This window comes from Mizuhopecten yessoensis, unplaced genomic scaffold (assembly GCF_002113885.1).
Source record: "Mizuhopecten yessoensis strain PY_sf001 unplaced genomic scaffold, ASM211388v2 scaffold8421, whole genome shotgun sequence".
Taxonomy (NCBI): Eukaryota; Metazoa; Mollusca; class Bivalvia; order Pectinida; family Pectinidae; genus Mizuhopecten; species Mizuhopecten yessoensis.
In genome coordinates, this window is record NW_018407539.1 from 195934 (window position 1) to 216081 (window position 20148).

At 37.3% G+C, this 20148-nt stretch overlaps 1 protein-coding gene across 2 annotated transcripts in view; it reads left to right on the forward strand.

The window, feature by feature from the left end:
* The window catches only part of LOC110455910 (cilia- and flagella-associated protein 46-like), an 85981-nt gene that overhangs the window by 64546 nt on the left and 1287 nt on the right, over positions 1–20148 (forward strand). For both annotated transcript variants that reach the window (XM_021506342.1, XM_021506341.1), the window contains 14 exons: positions 1554–1643; positions 1896–2078; positions 2422–2519; positions 2915–3003; positions 4530–4720; positions 4913–5034; positions 5425–5648; positions 12145–12177; positions 12971–13065; positions 14795–14855; positions 15980–16015; positions 16285–16500; positions 18947–19028; positions 19535–19671. In XM_021506342.1, coding sequence (XP_021362017.1) covers positions 1554–1643; positions 1896–2078; positions 2422–2519; positions 2915–3003; positions 4530–4720; positions 4913–5034; positions 5425–5648; positions 12145–12177; positions 12971–13065; positions 14795–14855; positions 15980–16015; positions 16285–16500; positions 18947–19028; positions 19535–19671 — 1657 coding nt within the window. The remainder of the gene's footprint in view (positions 1–1553; positions 1644–1895; positions 2079–2421; positions 2520–2914; positions 3004–4529; positions 4721–4912; positions 5035–5424; positions 5649–12144; positions 12178–12970; positions 13066–14794; positions 14856–15979; positions 16016–16284; positions 16501–18946; positions 19029–19534; positions 19672–20148) is intronic.

Genomic DNA, 20148 nt, shown 5'->3' on the forward strand with positions numbered 1-20148 from the left:
ATACACTGTACAGCAGTACACAGTAAGTAACCTGATGGTACACTGTACAAACACTACACAGTTAGTAACCTGATGGTACACTGTACAAACACTACATGGTAAGTAACCTGATGGTACACTGTACAAACACTATGCAGTAAGTAACCTGATGGTACACTTTACAGCAGTACACAGTAAGTAACCTGATGGTACACTGTACATACACTATGCAGTAAGTAACCTGATGGTACACTGTACAGCAGTACACGGTAAGTAACCTGATGGTACACTGTAGAAACACTACACGGTAAGTAACCTGATGGTACACTGTACAGCAGTACACGGTAAGTAACCTGATGGTACACTGTAGAAACACTACACGGTAAGTAACCTGATGGTACACTGTACAAACACTATGCAGTAAGTAGCCTGATGGTACACTGTACAGCAGTACACAGTAGGTAACCTGATGGTACACTGTACAAACACTACAGGGTAAGTAACCTGATGGGACACTGTACAAACACTACACAGTAAGTAACCTGATTGTACACTGTACAAACACTACACAGTAAGTAATCTGATGGTACACTGTACAAGCACAACACGGTAAGTACCCTGATGGTACACTGTACAAACACTACATGGGAAGTAACCTGATGGTACACTGTACAAACACTCCACAGTAAGTAATCTGATGGTACACTGTACAAACACTACACAGTAAGTAATCTGATGGTACACTGTACAAACACTACACAGTAAGTAACCTGATGGTACACTGTACAGCAGTACACAGTAAGTAACCTGATGGTACACTGTACAAACACTATGCAGTAAGTAACCTGATGGTACACTGTACAGCAGTACACAGTAAGTAACCTGATGGTATAGTTTCATTGGTTACTCCTCAGGGGTTTTGCAAAACATTTTGAGAAGTAATATTCCTTTAATCTAAATTGGAATTTTGTTTCTTGTAGAATACAAGGAAAAAATTTGTCAAAGAATAAAGATATCTTCATTTTGGGAACAAGTTTCATTTTTCCACACAATATTCTTTTTAAAGAATAAAATTACAAAAATTTCTATGAAACTTTCTAATATTCAAGACATAATTTAGTAAGTTATTAAATTGGCTTAGATTCATCACATTTGAGTTTTAACTTCTGTCCCAGTTACCCGTCACATTTTAGCATGAAAGTAGGTTTCTCCTGCCATCTTTGTCAGAAACAGTCTATAGTCACAGAACTTTATGATGAAGCACAAGATTTGCAGAATGCATTTCTTCATTTGATGTAAAAAGAAATTGACCAATTGTAAGAAAACCCAAAAATGTAAACCATACCCTAAAAAGTTTGTTTTTTTCCAAAATGAGGGAAAAAAATATGGATATCTTCCTAATCTCAATAAAAGAAATAATGCTGTGTTGTCATAATTCATGTGGGAACATGCTGTTGTAAAACTGAAGACGAAAAAGCACTAGTTACAGTGAGTGTGGTCACAGTGATCAAGGGGCTTAGACAGGTGAAATGACCTTTGACCTTTTATGACATTGATTTTTCTGTGGTATTCAGGATTTGGCGGCTACTATATCCCTGGAGCTTGTGGAGTGTTGTGGGCAGTATGATCCTCAGGCATGCTCTATGTTCCTGGCCTTGTACCAGGTAAGTTCCTAAGAAAATTCTCCCAATACTGTTTTTCACATCATATTACAGGTAATAATTAGAAATGATTCTATGAGAACAGATTTATATATAGCTGAAATTCAGTTATACCCATAATATAGAGTTCCACGGAATGCTGCATACATGTATCGGGTCAGGGAGATTTTTGTTATGACAATTTGGTGCTGCTACTGGGTTGATAGTGTTAAACCTATGAGTGATGTCTGATGATTATATTTTTGACCTCCACAGAGTTGTCGTACTTCTTTAAATCTGGAAACACTTCTGAACAAGGCCCAGGTTGACCCCATGACATCTCGCCTGGCTGCACTCCTTCACCAGCGGTCAAATATCCTGGAAAATGACATCAGCACAAATATGTCCAGTGGCAGCCTTATGACCACTGTCCAGACATCTCTGGAACAGAACTGGCAGGTAAGAGGCCAGCAGGCTGTGATTGGTCAAACGATGAGAACAATTACAGAACCGGACTGTTTTATAATCATCCAAATAAATCAAGGCAAAGGTGAAATATTGTCTACCATTTCAAACATAAAAATCAGACACATGTTATGACTTGTATTACTAAAAAAAATGTAAAAAGTTGGATTATGAATAGCAGGTTATAGGTGAAATATTGGGTAAAAGCATATTATGAGAATCTTAAAAAGCTATAGATATTGTTAACAATGAAATAAAGTTTAAAATGAAATATGTAACTAAACAATAGCTCCTAGTTAGACGCATTGAGTTCAGCATCAGTATCTATGGGATGTAGGCATGGAAGAGACTAGAGGTGATGCCCAACCATCTGGATCTGATGAAGGAGTTCCCAGCCAACTTCAACTTCATCATCCTCCAGCATTCCCCCGACAAGTACGTAGGATTCTTTACACACTGCAGGCGTACAAATCGTCGTTTTTTTACGTATTTTTCCTACGTTTCCTCAATGTTTTAAAGTATACAGTACACAGAAGAGTAAAATCCTTGGGACCTTAATCTAACAGTGTTAACAATGATATATTTTAACATTGGAGTAAAAGTTTGGCTACTGTCAAGGAGTACATGCTAAATGCACCTTTGTTTAAATATTTTAACTGTAGTGATTTCTGATCTATTCCTTAATGTACATCAAAATCTTTTGATTTTAAAGGAAAAATCTTAGGTCTTCTATTTATTAGGTTATCATAAAGAGCTTAAATCAGGAGCAAAAATTAATGACATATTTTGGAAGTGATTGACCTTCTCATTGATTTGTTATTATGTTTCAGAAATTTCCTGTATGGTGCTATTCTAGACAAGCCTAAGAATTCCCCAGTGGCTGGAGGAGGCAAGAATCCAAAGACGACCGCACTACCAGGTAAGGCCTTCATACACAACTAGTGTTCTACCCTAATCATACAACACATCAGGTCAGGACTTCATACACAACTAGTGTTCTACCCTAATCATACAACACACCAGGTCAGGACTTCATACACAACTAGTGTTCTACCCTAATCATACAACACACCAGGTCAGGACTTCATACACAACTAGTGTTCTACCCTAATCATACAACACACCAGGTCAGGACTTCATACACAACTAGTGTTCTACCCTAATCATACAACACACCAGGTCAGGACTTCATACACAACTAGTGTTCTACCCTAATCATACAACACACCAGGTCAGGACTTCATACACAACTAGTGTTCTACCCTAATCATACAACACACCAGGTCAGGACTTCATACACAACTAGTGTTCTACCCTAATCATACAACACACCAGGTCAGGACTTCATACACAACTAGTGTTCTACCCTAATCATACAACACACCAGGTCAGGACTTCATACACAACTAGTGTTCTACCCTAATCATACAACACACCAGGTCAGGACTTCATACACAACTAGTGTTCTACCCTAATCATACAACACACCAGGTCAGGACTTCATACACAACTAGTGTTCTACCCTAATCATACAACACACCAGGTCAGGACTTCATACACAACTAGTGTTCTACCCTAATCATACAACACACCAGGTCAGGACTTCATACACAACTAGTGTTCTACCCTAATCATACAACACACCAGGTCAGGACTTCATACACAACTAGTGTTCTACCCTAATCATACAACACACCAGGTCAGGACTTCATACACAACTAGTGTTCTACCCTAATCATACAACACCCCAGGTCAGGACTTCATACACAACTAGTGTTCTACCCTAATCATACAACACACCAGGTCAGGACTTCATACACAACTAGTGTTCTACCCTAATAATAAAACACACCCCAGGTCAAGACTTCATACACAACTAGTGTTCTACCCTAATCATACAACACACCAGGTCAGGACTTCATACACATCTAGTGTTCTACCCTAATCATACAACATATAGAGTATATACATTACACTATAACCCTATTATATGTAGTATAAACAAAGACAACCGCACCACCAGGTGAGGCCTGCACACACAAGTGTTCTACCCTAATCATACAACATATATATATAGAGTACAATACTGTAGACTTAACTGATACTAATAACGATCCACTACTATGTATCATAAGTATACAGAACAGGTATGCTATACACAAATACATCTTGTGGAAAACTATTCAGTTATCTGAGTGTATGTTTCATGCTAAAAAACACTTTACTTTGGAGATCTGTAAATTTCATTCTAAAAAAATAGTAAAATCAGGAATTTTGTCTTTTCCTGTAGTCTTTTCTATCTATCAACACCTTGTCTTTGTCTCCTTGACAGGATAAGTCTCTGCTATGTTATTCAGTATGACCTTGTAAGACCTTTATGCTGGTCACTATAAAGAGTATACTTGTCACTGATTCAATCAACGGTGTTTACCTCCCCTGAAACAGCGGCCAGCAGAGCTAAGGTGTTTGGTATCTCGGTGAACCCTGAAATGCTGGAATCTCTGCTGACTAAATTTGCTGACCACCGCCAGGCCATACAAGCACTGCTCCTCAAGCAGGAATATGCCCGCGCCCAGGCGATGATGAGACAGAGGATGTTGGAGAACCTTGATGAGAGTCTCAAACAGAAAACACAGGTTTGTAGAATAGAACACCTAACACAGGTTTTTCTTCTTAAATCTTGATAGGTTAAACCATGGACTATTTGTCTTACAAATAGAGAAGATCAATATAAGTAAAATGATTCTCTCTCATGAAAAAAAGATTTAGAGAAGGGCTGACCTGTTACTCTTGCTTTGTACAGACAAGTTTCATCTATTATGTTTCAGACCCTACATTTAGATGAGGATGCTGAGGAGGAGGCAATGTTGTTAGAAGAGTTCGACCAAATTATCAAGGACATGGAGTCATACCTTCAACCCATCACCACATTCCTACAGGGCATGCTTAAGTACGAAATCCAAATAAATAACCTTATAACATAGGAACAACTTCCCATACAACAAGCCAATATGATTCTGGTCTTGTTTGTTTTAATTTTACGAATCTATGTTTGCTCTATCGTAATAGAGGCTATTACTGTAGTAGAGTGTCACAGAGACAAATATCTTCATCCCTTGTGCTATGTGTTGGTTGTCCCCTACAGCCAATATTGTTAAATAATATTCATCATTTGGAAATCATTTACAGTTTAAAAAGATGAAAGTAGAATATTGCATGTTACTACAGAATTTCATATATCGGAGAAGTAGAATATTACATATCATTCTAGAATCTCATATCGCACTGGAAAAACATAATTTACATCAATTATTTATGAGCTATAATATGTTTACTGCAGTACCCAAGTGGTGACCCCTGCCAGTGGTAAGGAGGCTAAGAATGCCCCCGTGGAGCCTCCTCCAAGTATTGAGTGCGCTATCCTGCTGGCCGACACCTATCTTATGCAGCTCCCTCTGGAGGCCCTCGAGTTCCTACAGGTGGAGAATGTTGCATCCCTGTCCCGTGACTTTTCGATGCAGCTCTTCTATCACAGATTCTTCAAAGAGGAAGCAGCAGCTGCAGGTATGCTTACTGGTCTATATCCCAAGGGACTTACTCTCTTACTGGTCTATCTCTCAAGGGTACCTACTCTCTTACTGGTCTATCTCCCAAGGGACTTACTCTCTTACTGGTCCATCTCCCAAGGGTACCTACTCTCTTACTGGTCTATCTCTCGAGGGTACCTACTCTCTTACTGGTCTTTCTCCCGAGGGTACTTACTCTCTTACTGGTCTATCTCCCAAGGGACTTACTCTCTTACTGGTCTATCTCTCAAGGGTACCTACTCTCTTACTGGTCTATCTCCCAAGGGTACCTACTCTCTTACTGGTCTATCTCCCAAGGGTACCTACTCTCTTACTGGTCTATCTCCCAAGGGTACCTACTCTCTTACTGGTCTATCTCCCAAGGGTACCTACTCTCTTACTGGTCTATCTCCCAAGGGTACCTACTCTCTTACTGGTCTATCTCCCAAGGGTACCTACTCTCTTACTGGTCTATCTCCCAAGGGTACCTACTCTCTTACTGGTCTATCTCCCAAGGGTACCTACTCTCTTACTGGTCTATCTCCCAAGGGTACCTACTCTCTTACTGGTCTATCTCCCAAGGGTACCTACTCTCTTACTGGTCTATCTCCCAAGGGTACCTACTCTCTTACTGGTCTATCTCCCAAGGGTACCTACTCTCTTACTGGTCTATCTCCCAAGGGTACCTACTCTCTTACTGGTCTATCTCCCAAGGGTACCTACTCTCTTACTGGTCTATCTCCCAAGGGTACCTACTCTCTTACTGGTCTATCTCCCAAGGGTACCTACTCTCTTACTGGTCTATCTCCCAAGGGTACCTACTCTCTTACTGGTCTATCTCCCAAGGGTACCTACTCTCTTACTGGTCTATCTCCCAAGGGTACCTACTCTCTTACTGGTCTATCTCCCAAGGGTACCTACTCTCTTACTGGTCTATCTCCCAAGGGTACCTACTCTCTTACTGGTCTATCTCCCAAGGGTACCTACTCTCTTACTGGTCTATCTCCCAAGGGTACCTACTCTCTTACTGGTCTATCTCCCAAGGGTACCTACTCTCTTACTGGTCTATCTCCCAAGGGTACCTACTCTCTTACTGGTCTATCTCCCAAGGGTACCTACTCTCTTACTGGTCTATCTCCCAAGGGTACCTACTCTCTTACTGGTCTATCTCCCAAGGGTACCTACTCTCTTACTGGTCTATCTCCCAAGGGTACCTACTCTCTTACTGGTCTATCTCCCAAGGGTACCTACTCTCTTACTGGTCTATCTCCCAAGGGTACCTACTCTCTTACTGGTCTATCTCCCAAGGGTACCTACTCTCTTACTGGTCTATCTCCCAAGGGTACCTACTCTCTTACTGGTCTATCTCCCAAGGGTACCTACTCTCTTACTGGTCTATCTCCCAAGGGTACCTACTCTCTTACTGGTCTATCTCCCAAGGGTACCTACTCTCTTACTGGTCTATCTCCCAAGGGTACCTACTCTCTTACTGGTCTATCTCCCAAGGGTACCTACTCTCTTACTGGTCTATCTCCCAAGGGTACCTACTCTCTTACTGGTCTATCTCCCAAGGGTACCTACTCTCTTACTGGTCTATCTCCCAAGGGTACCTACTCTCTTACTGGTCTATCTCCCAAGGGTACCTACTCTCTTACTGGTCTATCTCCCAAGGGTACCTACTCTCTTACTGGTCTATCTCCCAAGGGTACCTACTCTCTTACTGGTCTATCTCCCAAGGGTACCTACTCTCTTACTGGTCTATCTCCCAAGGGTACCTACTCTCTTACTGGTCTATCTCCCAAGGGTACCTACTCTCTTACTGGTCTATCTCCCAAGGGTACCTACTCTCTTACTGGTCTATCTCCCAAGGGTACCTACTCTCTTACTGGTCTATCTCCCAAGGGTACCTACTCTCTTACTGGTCTATCTCCCAAGGGTACCTACTCTCTTACTGGTCTATCTCCCAAGGGTACCTACTCTCTTACTGGTCTATCTCCCAAGGGTACCTACTCTCTTACTGGTCTATCTCCCAAGGGTACCTACTCTCTTACTGGTCTATCTCCCAAGGGTACCTACTCTCTTACTGGTCTATCTCCCAAGGGTACCTACTCTCTTACTGGTCTATCTCCCAAGGGTACCTACTCTCTTACTGGTCTATCTCCCAAGGGTACCTACTCTCTTACTGGTCTATCTCCCGAGGGATTTACTCTCTTACTGGTCTATCTCCCAAGGGTACCTACTCTCTTACTGGTCTTTCTACCGAGGGTACCTACTCTCTTACTGGTCCATTTCCCAAGGGTACCCTACTCTCTTACTGGTCTATCTCCAAGGGCACCTATTCTCTTACTGGTCTATCTCCGGAGGGATTTACTCTCTTACTGGTCTATCTCCCAGGGGTACCTATTCTCTTACTGGTCTTTCTCCCAAGGGTACCTACTCTCTCACTGGTCTATCTCCCAAGGGTCTTACTCTCTTACTGGTCCATCTCCCAAGGGTACCTACTCTCTTACTGGTCTTTCTCCCGAGGGTACCTACTCTCTTACTGGTCCATTTCCCAAGGGTACCTACTTTCTTCACATAGGTTTAAAAAGAACAGATACATTGGCAGACTTTCACTTTTTCCGACTGCCATTGTTGCCTTTTACTGTGTCGACAGCTTGTAGATTTCCAACACAACAGAATCCTCCTTTTCCCTTGTTAAAGCTTGCCTAATTTTGTCTCCCCTCTGTAAGTTAAGATTCATTTATGTTATCTGATGGTTTCTATGAATGAATTATTTTGTATACATAATATATATTCCATAGGAATATTCATGCATTGCAAAATTTTTCGATACAGGCAAATCTAAAGGTAAGCTGAGCTCACCTAGCCTAGCTATTGTGGGTATATTCTTATACAGTATATTTAACATCTTTATCTCTTTACCTCCAAACCTTACAAGTTACCTCCTTTAGTACATTTTACACAATGTGGTAAAGTTATTGTTGTTCAACATCTGTGAGGTTTATTTTCTCAGACTATTCTTTTAAATATTGATCTATTCCAACTTTTATTTCATATTGATGGACTTTTTTTATCATTTATTGGCTGATGGGTCTTTAAATGAACATTTTTAAGGTAATCTGTTAACAACTAATGATTAAGGTGATTAATTGGAAATGGCCCAGTGATCATTTCCACCTGAGCAGCACTAAATGCCTCATTCATATTTAGCTCTTCAGACTACAGTCTGTTTTCTGGCAGTTTATTACCTAAAATTCAGAAAGAAGAAAAAAATCTGCCATTGTAAGTTAGCTATCAATTTGTTACCCAGAAGATGTGAACACTCATGATTGACCATGTGACCGTCACATGACTGGAATTATAGTCTGTAGCATAAAATGGAGCACACTGTGACTCAAGTTCAGTCCAGAGACAGTTTTCAAATTAAATATTCTGTTTATTGGACTGATGTGTGAGATATCGTTACTGGACTAGTGTGTTTATGTTTAAGCTAGTAGGTAATGTGTGCCAGGAAAGAATTTAATTTGCCACAAATCTTCTGTAAAAGATTTCATACAACTTATATCATTTTATGATTCAAGAAGCAGTCATTTTTTATTAAAATTTTTTTTATAAAAACTAGGTTACCTATGCATGGATCAGCTGATGCTTTCATTGTGTACTTCAAATAAGTAGAGCAAGAGAATGATAATTTGCTAAAATAGAATAGATTTACATGTATATTGCATTAATCTGTTCATTTATTTATTTCCATTGATTATACAAATTTTGCAATTTTATTGATTATGCTGTCTATAATTATGTTGAATTTGGATTAGTATAGAATGTTTTAGTGCCAGATCCATCAACCTGCTCATGGTAATCATTGACAAGTAAAAATTGACATGATAGATCAAAAGTATTCAAAGGAATGAGGTCTAAGTTTTTTTTCTCTTCACTATATTTTTGGTATTAAGTGTATTTTTCTTTAATTTTGGTGTTGATACAAATATCTCTTTTGATTTGTTTCCTAAACTTAATTTCTAGTTTACCAATTCCCGTAATTTTCTCAATTTCCTTTTAATATTGCACAGTGTCAGTTCCGAGAATCTATGAATTGTGTTTTCTTTATGGGCTGGGTATAATCACTAAAGTTAAATTTTCTCATTTCTGAAAACATTCCCAAACTAATGTTGGTTTTCTGTTATCTCTTCCTACAGAGGAAGGTAGGTATTGCATGTGTGGGGACGGGTTGTCATATGATGTAGTGTTAATGACATTAGCTCTGTGGACTAGCTGATTGCTTCCTACACTTATCTATTCTTGTTGAAACCCACACCATTTAAATAGTTTTTAGCAAATTTGAATTTATATTAAAGCTCACTATTAATATTAATAAGTCTTTGTTTTAAATATTAAGATAGTGATTTATAATATACATAGTAGTGAGTATAATTAGTTTAAACTTTAGAAAATCTTTGTATTCTTCTTTTTGAAAGATTTTAATGATGATCTTTGTATCGTAAGTAGTGAGACATGTTAGATGTTATCATAAAGATGCTTGATAAGTAAATGTAACGTTTGAAAAATTAAAACCCTCCGTCATATATGACAGCCTGACAATATCTATAATAGAGCAATGAGACTACTTAACACACTGACAGGCATACTGCTGTGAATGCTCCCCTTACAAACCATACGTTACATTTGTATTTATGTCAAACCCAGCTGATGGAGAAGGTAAATTGTGTGAGAACAGGGTAGAGATTGTTGTCTTTATGATGGGGATGGAAGGAGTGACCTGGTGTTGTTTTATTGGTAGAATTAGTCTCATCATGTAGATCAGGAAACTTAACTGGTAGCCTAAAGTTTATAATATTATGAGTATTACGGGTCTGAAGTAATGGTAAAAAAAATGTTTTTATTAAAATAATTCAAATATCAATTCAAAGTTTTATATAAAACATCATCATTGTTTAAAAAAAAAGTACCTGATACCTCGTCATGTAATAAATAGTGAAGTTATGTCAGTTCAGAATGTTAAGTATCAATATTTACCTAGTATTGCTTCAAAATATTTTGTGATTATTTCCTTATTCCTAATGATTTAAAACTCTTCCCCCCCCCCCCTCCCCCCGCCCTCCAAAGGGGAAAATAAATTAATGAATAAATAAATAAGAGAAATACAAATAAAATGAAATAAAGCAGTTATCTTAGCAGTTTAAATATTAGATATGCTTCAAATTTTCCAAAGTTTCATAAATTTTGTATATGAAACAATATTTACATTTATGGTACATCTAGAGTGTTAGAATTGAGTTGTACATTTGTGAAGTGTGATGAGTGGGTGACGGTTAAGTTGCTGACAATGCAAAGTAGAGTGTTGGTTGTTTGTTTATAGTGAGGAATCATTGGATGAATTTTTAACAGTTTTGTTACAAACAAGGAAATATTAATGGTGTTAGACATTAGATATAAACAAGATATAACAAAGTCATGGCTAATCGTTAAAATGTCAGTGTTTTTTAATTGATTAATCAGTTTGAAATTACTGGTAAATATCATTAGAAATATTAAATTATAAAATTACTGAAACATCATAACATAATCGCCGTCATGTTATACCATAAAACATGATCATGACATCTACCCTAACAAGTCTTCATATTGATTATCACTGCCAAGAGAACATTTCTTCAGTTACAAATTGTTTTCAATATGGAAGACCCAAATAAAATATCAGAAGAGAACTACTTGGTACTTGGTTTTGAAATCCATCCAAATTATATGTTTCCACTTAATATAATACATGATCTTAGTACATCGTACCAATAATATGTGCATTTGTAAAAACAAAGTTTCAACCATATTTGTATCATTGATGAAGTTCTATAGTCTTTTTTTGATATTTTGCATACTTTCTGCTAGATACCAGATAGACTAAAACTATTAGTGTAGATTATAGATTTCTCTGAAGTAGCTAGTTCTGTAACCTCTCCCTTCTGAGATATGGTCAAGTTCTATCCAGGTGACTGCTTTCTATCTCACCTGGATGACAGGGCAAAATGAGTTTACAAAATAGGTAGCACGTCCTGCCTACAATCTGTCATCAACTGTTTCTGTAAACCAGTTCTCCTCAAGCAGGTCTTCATCATATGTAATGGTTCTCAATTAGTGCTAGTTTTCGAGTAAATTTGTAATCCACAATCATGCCACCATGATGGCATCTGATTGGCCGAGACTTTATTTTCATGTCAAATCCTGAATAATCTTTTAAATCTTGACCATGGTAGCCCCTAATGTATTTTATTTTTTTGATGGCAAGAAAATTTTACCATATCGTCAACACAAATGAACAGGTTGTTGATCACTGTAGCACTTTTTATTTGACTTCATTGCTATGACAACCATATGCCTCATACATTTCCTAAGGACAGGCGGTGACTTTTATCATATCTGTCCTCTTAGAATCACCAAAAGGTAGACTAATTTGCTGTGTGGCTTTGTTGTAGGTGATCACGTTAAATTTTCTGCAGGATCAGCCAGTAAGACAAATTGGAAGAGAAAGTCCTCTTTCATATTTAATTGTTTTATGTTGAATTTCCTTGTTATTATGAACCCCAACCACAATCCTCTTAACTGTTTAGTTGACTGTTCGTCAGGAGTTTTGATGTTTAAGTAGTATAGCCACTGATTTTGTGAGAGAAGTGTTTCCACTTTGATTAAAGTTTATGTTAAATAAAGATCTGTTGGATGTAGACTTTGTGAGGCTGAAATGTTTGAAATCATGTTGAATGACCAGGATAACTATCACTTTAACCTAGTGTGCTATCACCTCCATTGCGTCCATTTGCGTAGATGTACATAGATGTATCTCCATATAACAATCACCATGTGTATTGAGATTTGTCATGATGTGATTTAAATGTAGCTAGCTTTATACGGACAAATCATTTAACCTCACCTCTCAACAAAATCAGTTGCCATGGTCACATCTTAATAATTCGTTAAAAAAAGTTGTTTGTTTATTTATTTGTAAACTTATCACTAGTAAATGCTTTAACAAAGTGTTTGAAATTTCTAAAAAGGATAAAATATTATTTTTTAAAATATTAAGATAAATTTTATGAAGAAAAAAGATGATTTTCATAGATTTGTTTAATGTTTATGTAGTTGATATGACCTCTACTTATAAAAAATCTTCAGTATTTTTTTTATATTAAATTTGAAGAAAAAAAGAAGATATTTGATAAAGCATCTCTGCCAGTCCATGTCACTTGAGTTTGGTATTACTCATGTTTAATGTGCTCTGACATTGTGACCACTTTGTTGCCACAGAGGAAGCCAACAAGAAGAAGGCTAAGGGACAGGTCGATAACCCCATGTCCAGAATACCTGGACTCCGGGACGCCAGCAAAAAGATGGCCAAAATTGTAAGTCTATATACAAAAGGTTCCATATTTCACAGACAGATTATTGTTAATTGGAATGTCTCTAAAATAATATTCACAAAGTTGGTGCTTAAGGAGTTTCCACCCTTCGTAATACACATGTTTTTCTTGTCCTATTTTCGTGTCGTCATTTCCGTATTGCGTATCGGGCATTCCATTACCGTAGTGTAAATTATAGTAACACCGGGTAAACAATAGTACACGTGCGTGACGCGATATGTCAACACCCGATATCGAGACTTAACTTGGAAATGTGTAATCACACGTACTTCAGAAATAAATCTCAAGAAGGTCGTATATGAGGCGCATGGAATGCAGACTGATGTGTTTTGTATACCGACCTCACCTGTATGTATCACGTGCTAACAGTAGTTCACAAGCTCTTGGTCACGACGACTTTTGTTGTCGAGCGAGTTACGCTCTGTCAGATAAATCGGTTCACAAATGTAATTACAATAACTTTGTGAAAATAGTGGTTTGTAAAAAATCAAGATCCCTATGAAATGCAAGTGCATGTGCGTGAACGTAATAACGGCATACCATGCGATAGCCTATGGTTACATACATGTATGTACCTGACATGTTAATATACCATGCGTAAGCAGGCTATGGAATGATGTCCAAAGTGTACATGATTGAGAGTAATTTTGTTCCATAAAAGAACAGTAAATTGACAAATAAATATAGTAATTTAATTTTTTTCCGTCGTTTTTGGTATATTAAATAAAATAAGTGTCAATGTATAAATTCTATCCCTCTGCAAAAAGTTCCGATTATTTTCAAGGTAGACAACTCTCATTAGGATCAAAATAATTGAAAATGTAAAATAAATTAATTATAAAGACTTTGTGTGTATTTGGTTCAATTTTTCACTCTTTTTGTATGTAACTATGTGTCCTGTTTGATTTTGGCTTGTATTTAGTAACTTTTATCCATATAGTTTCTATAAGAAACGCTTTTTGTAACATGTTGTAGATGTTTTATGATAAATAAAATATTTGTAGGGTTGATTAGAAATGTTTCTTTTCATTATTTTATTGTTGTAATAGTTTTGAACAATGCCACATGCTCAAAAAATGTGAAAGTGTTGAATTTGACAAAAATTCAATTTTTCGGTATTTTTTACAAATAAATCCCCAGTTTATCGGAATGCTTAGATTTTCATAAAATCATCTCTACATAGTGACATAACCATCATGTGAAACTTTCATTGAATTCTGATGGCTAATTGCGAAAGGGTGGAGCCTCCTTAATTGCTGTAAAGGTGATCATGTTATACTATTGTATTGTTCAAGCTCAGTAATTAACCCTTCCATCCCTCTACACCTTTAGTAGACTCTACCACTCATTGATCTGATTGAGTCCAATATGGTCTACAGTGGTGAAATGGTTAAACATATTTAAGAAATATCATCTCCGTAGTCCAAGGTACATACTTTTAGTGTAATATATATTCACTCTGAAAAGACATAAGAGACCACAACCTCTTGATTTTCCAGGATAAGGAAATACCGAACATGAAAGTACAAAAATAAGATATATGTACTAAAGGTATCTAAACCAGTAATTGAAGATATTAAAAAAAATATATATATTAATATACTGATGGATCAATATCGAAAATGACGTAAGTTTGTTAAGTATTGTGTATGTTTTGTGTGTTGATTTCCTTAACTTAGAAGTAATTGAACATATGATGTCTGTTTTGTAGGTTCCATTGTCCAGAGAGATAGCGCCATGGCAACACGCTGTAGATACAATGAACTTCAGATGTATCCTTCCCACCATATTACTACAACTGTTATTTATAGATTTTTAGCCCATCATCTGATGGTGGGCTATTCAAGTCACCCTGCGTCCGTGGTCCGTGGTCCGTCCGTTGTCCGTCGTCCGTCCGTAAACAATTCTTGTTATCGGTATTTCTCAAGAAGTACCAGAGGGATCTTTCTCAAATTTTATATGCAGGTTCCCCTTGGTCCTTAGCTGTGCAGGGCAACTTTCGAGACTGATCGGATAAACAACATGGCCGACAGGCAGCCATCTTGGATTTTGATAGTGAAAGTTTGTTATCGCTATTTCTCGAGAAGTACTAGAGGGATCTTTCTCAAATTTTATATGTAGGTTCCCCTTGGTCCTAGCTGTGCAGGGCAATTTTAGAGACTGATCGGATAAACAACATGGCCGACAGGCAGCCATCTTGGATTTTGATAGTGAAAGTTTGTTATCGCTATTTCTCGGGAAGTACGGGAGGGATCTTTCTCAAATTTTAAATGTAGGTTCCCCTTGATCCCTCGTTGTGTATGTTATATTTTGAGACTGATCATAAAAACAAAATGGATTAAAAGAAGAACTAAACAGATCTTTCTCATATTGCAATGATCGATTCTATTTCTTTCACATTAAGTACTGTACTAGTAAATATGTGAAATGACAAACTCACTTTGAAGGTTGGTTTTCATACACATCAGTATTAAGTTTAGATCAAAAGTTACCTCAAGGTGCATTTACTGTTAACATGTCTCGATCAAACAGATTAGAGGAAAGAAGAGAAAAGATTGAACTGACAAAGAACTAATGAAGATGGTACAAAGGTGGGCGCCAAGATCCCTCTGGGATCTCTTGTAAAATTTTACATACCCAATCCTATAACCGGTGTTAGGATATTTCTTGCAGAAAATAATTGCTCCCTTTCCCTGGATGATGATAGATAGTAGTTTACAGATATACATTACCATGATGTGACGTATCACTATAATATGTCCATAAAGTCACCATATAACCTTAGATTGAATTCATCCCTGAAAACAAATCACTGAAGATTGAAGACAATGGTGTTCTAGATTAAAACAGTTTTTCTATGTATGGTAAACTGTGTTGTGCTCCTTAACTGACCCAGATATTGTTGACACTCACCTGGATTGTGCTGAAACAGGTATGTACAAAAACACAGGTTAACTTGATCTTTCAAAACTACTGCAGTTTATATAATTAAGGCTACAGGCTTTGCTCAGCCATAGCCATATTTAGCTACGGGGTTAAAGATTGTGTTATGCGAGACAGATTTTAAAATAATTATTTCGGTTTCATTTCTTTTTAATCAATCTTTGCCATTTTTATGACACTACCACTAAAGTGTAAATGTTTGGAACCTTTGATCAGGGGAGGTAATCTAACAATATTCTGTTTGTTGTGTGGTTACAGAGGTGGACAAACCTATAGATGTACTCAACCGTCTTATTGATGAGTACGAGCAGCAGTTCACACCTCGTTGGCTCGGCATCATGGGAGACGACCACACCCCAAGCGTCGGAGAGTGGGAAATATATCTCACAGAAAACAGCTCTTTTATCTTCTACGGCATGGAGAAGTTCCTGAACTATATACCACCTGCTAAACTTACTGCTCTCAACATACCAGGTAGGTAATCTATTAACTTACTCTCAACATACCAGGTCAGTCAGTAATCTATAACTAACTGCTCTCAACATACCAGGGAGGTAATCTATTAACTTACTCTCAACATACCAGGTCAGTCAGTAATCTATAACTTACTGCTCTCAACAGACCAGGTGGGTGATCTATTAACTTACTGTCAACATAACAGGTCAGTCAGTAATCTATAACTTACTGCTCTCAACACACACTTGGTAAGTCAGTAATCTATTACTTACTGATCTTAACATACCAGGTAAGTCAGTAATCAATTAACTTACTGCTCTCAACATACTGGGACAGTCAGTAATCTATAACTTACTGCTCTCAACATACCAGGTTAGTAATGTATTAACTTACTGCTCTCAACATACCAGGTTAGTAATCTATTAACTTACGGCTCGCAACACGCACTTGGTAAGTCAGTAATCTATTCACTTACTGCTCTTAACACACACTTGGTAAGTCAGTAATCTATTACTTACTGATCTTAACATACCAGGTAAGTCAGTAATCAATTAACTCACTGCTCTCAACATACTGGGACAGTCAGTAATCTATAACTTACTGCTCTCAACATAGACTTGGTAAGTCAGTAATCTATAACTTACTGCTCTCAACATACCAGGTTAGTAATGTATTAACTTACTGCTCTCAACATACCAGGTTAGTAATCTATTAACTTACGGCTCTCAACATACACTTGGTAAGTCAGTAATCTATTCACTTACTGCTCTCAACATACCGGGTCAGTCAGTAATCTATTAACTAGCTGCTCTCAACATACCAGGTAAGTCAGTAATTCATTAACTTGCTGCTCTCAACACACACTTGGTAAGTCAGTAATCTATTCACTTACTGCTCTTAACACACACTTGGTAAGTCAGTAATCTATAACTTACTGCTCTCAACATACACTTGGTAAGTCAGTAATCTATAACTTACTGCTCTCAACATACACTTGGTAAGTCAGTAATCTATTCACTTACTGCTCTCAACATACCGGGTCAGTCAGTAATCTATTAACTAGCTGCTCTCAACATACCAGGTAAGTCAGTAATTCATTAACTTGCTGCTCTCAACACACACTTGGTAAGTCAGTAATCTATTCACTTACTGCTCTTAACACACACTTGGTAAGTCAGTAATCTATTACTTACTGATCTCAACATACCAGGTTAGTAATCTATTAACTTACGGCTCTCAACACACACTTGGTAAGTCAGTAATCTATTAACTTACTGCTCTCAACACACACTTGGTAAGTCAGTAATCTATTAACTTACTGCTCTCAACATACACTTGGTAAGTCAGTAATCTATTCACTTACTGCTCTTAACACACACTTGGTAAGTCAGTAATCTATTACTTACTGATCTCAACATACCAGGTTAGTAATCTATTAACTTACGGCTCTCAACACACACTTGGTAAGTCAGTAATCTATTAACTTACTGCTCTCAACACACACTTGGTAAGTCAGTAATCTATTAACTTACTGCTCTCAACATACACTTGGTAAGTCAGTAATCTATTCACTTACTGCTCTTAACACACACTTGGTAAGTCAGTAATCTATTACTTACTGATCTCAACATACCAGGTTAGTAATCTATTAACTTACGGCTCTCAACACACACTTGGTAAGTCAGTAATCTATTAACTTACTGCTCTCAACACACACTTGGTAAGTCAGTAATCTATTAACTTACTGCTCTCAACATACACTTGGTAAGTCAGTAATCTATTCACTTACTGCTCTTAACACACACTTGGTAAGTCAGTAATCTATTACTTACTGATCTCAACATACCAGGTTAGTAATCTATTAACTTACGGCTCTCAACACACACTTGGTAAGTCAGTAATCTATTAACTTACTGCTCTCAACACACACTTGGTAAGTCAGTAATCTATTAACTTACTGCTCTCAACATACACTTGGTAAGTCAGTAATCTATTCACTTACTGCTCTTAACACACACTTGGTAAGTCAGTAATCTATTAACTTACTGCTCTCAACATACACTTGGTAAGTCAGTAATCTATTCACTTACTGCTCTTAACACACACTTGGTAAGTCAGTAATCTATTACTTACTGATCTCAACATACCAGGTTAATAATCTATTAACTTACGGCTCTCAACACACACTTGGTAAGTCAGTAATCTATTCACTTACTGCTCTTAACATACAAGGTCAGTCAAAAATCAATAAAAAATGTGTATTGTGTACAGTATAAAATAGTGAATAAGATATTATCAGCAATGGTCATATTACCATCTTGAAACTATGACATTTTTTTTTAGAGATTTGAGGAAAGTGAAATTAATGTAAATCTATATTAAGTATACCTTGGTGATCATAATGAGATGAAGGATTTAAATATAATGAAGTCGGTATGTTAAATGGATGTGTTGTGTTTTGCAGATTGTAACATCCTGTATGTACAGGACCTGGCCCAGACTAGTAAGAGTTTCACCAGACAGTCCAAACTGGACGTACTGAAGAGGTGAGCCACCCACTCCCCTTTAATATACCTAAACCTAACCCACGTATCTCAGACTCTGAGCTAAAATGTACTAAAGAGGTGAGGTACCACTCCCTTAATATACTCAAATCTTACCCACATATATCTCAGACTCTGAGCTACAATGTACTAAAGAAGTGGGGTATAACTCCCTACAATATACTCAAATCTTACCCACACTCAGTCTCAGACTAAGAGCTACAATGTACTAAAGAGGTGAGGTACCACTCCCCTTTAGTTTACTTAAACCTAACCCACATGTATCTCAGACTAAGAGCTTCACCAGATATTCTAAACTGAATGTACTGATAAGAGGTGGGTCACCTACTCCTGTTTAATACTCTCAATCTAACCCACATGTATATCAATGTTTGTCAACTGAATTTCCATCCACCATGATTTTGTTTAAATGAATCTACTCTTTATGTGTATGTCACTGTGTCCCTGTGAGGTGAATTATTTGATGATAATTCTCATATCTTTTCAAGTGCAAGTATCCTGGCCCTTGAGAAACCTGTGGAGACGGCCATGTTGGTCAGCCTGACCGGGGTCAAGTGTCTCCTGGCCAACCAATGGCACTGTACCCTGGCAGAGAACGCCAACAGGTTAAAGGTCAACATGAAAGGTAAATCATGCAGGTCAAAGTCTAATGTCAATGTTGTACATATAAAATCAGCATGATCCGTGGGTATACAGACATCACAGATGAGGTTTGTAGCCACACACAAAGGCTAATGTCAATGTTGTACATATAAATCAGCATGATCCGTGGGTATATAATATATATACAGACATCACAGATGAGGTTTGTAGCCACACACAAAGGCTAATGTCAATGTTGTACATATAAATCAGCATGATCCGTGGGTATACAGACATCACAGATGAGGTTTGTAGCCACACACAAAGATCACAGTTCTATGTTTAGATGTGTTAAGTAGAACTTAACCTAGAAAGTAACTTAAATTTAGGTAAATCCAATAAAGATTTCAGAAAGACCAAAAATAAAGACGGTAAAAAAATATTGAAATGCCATGATTCCGTTTTGTTTATATTCTCTGTAAAGTGAAATGTTGTTTAAGGTGTTTTGTTTCAATTTAAA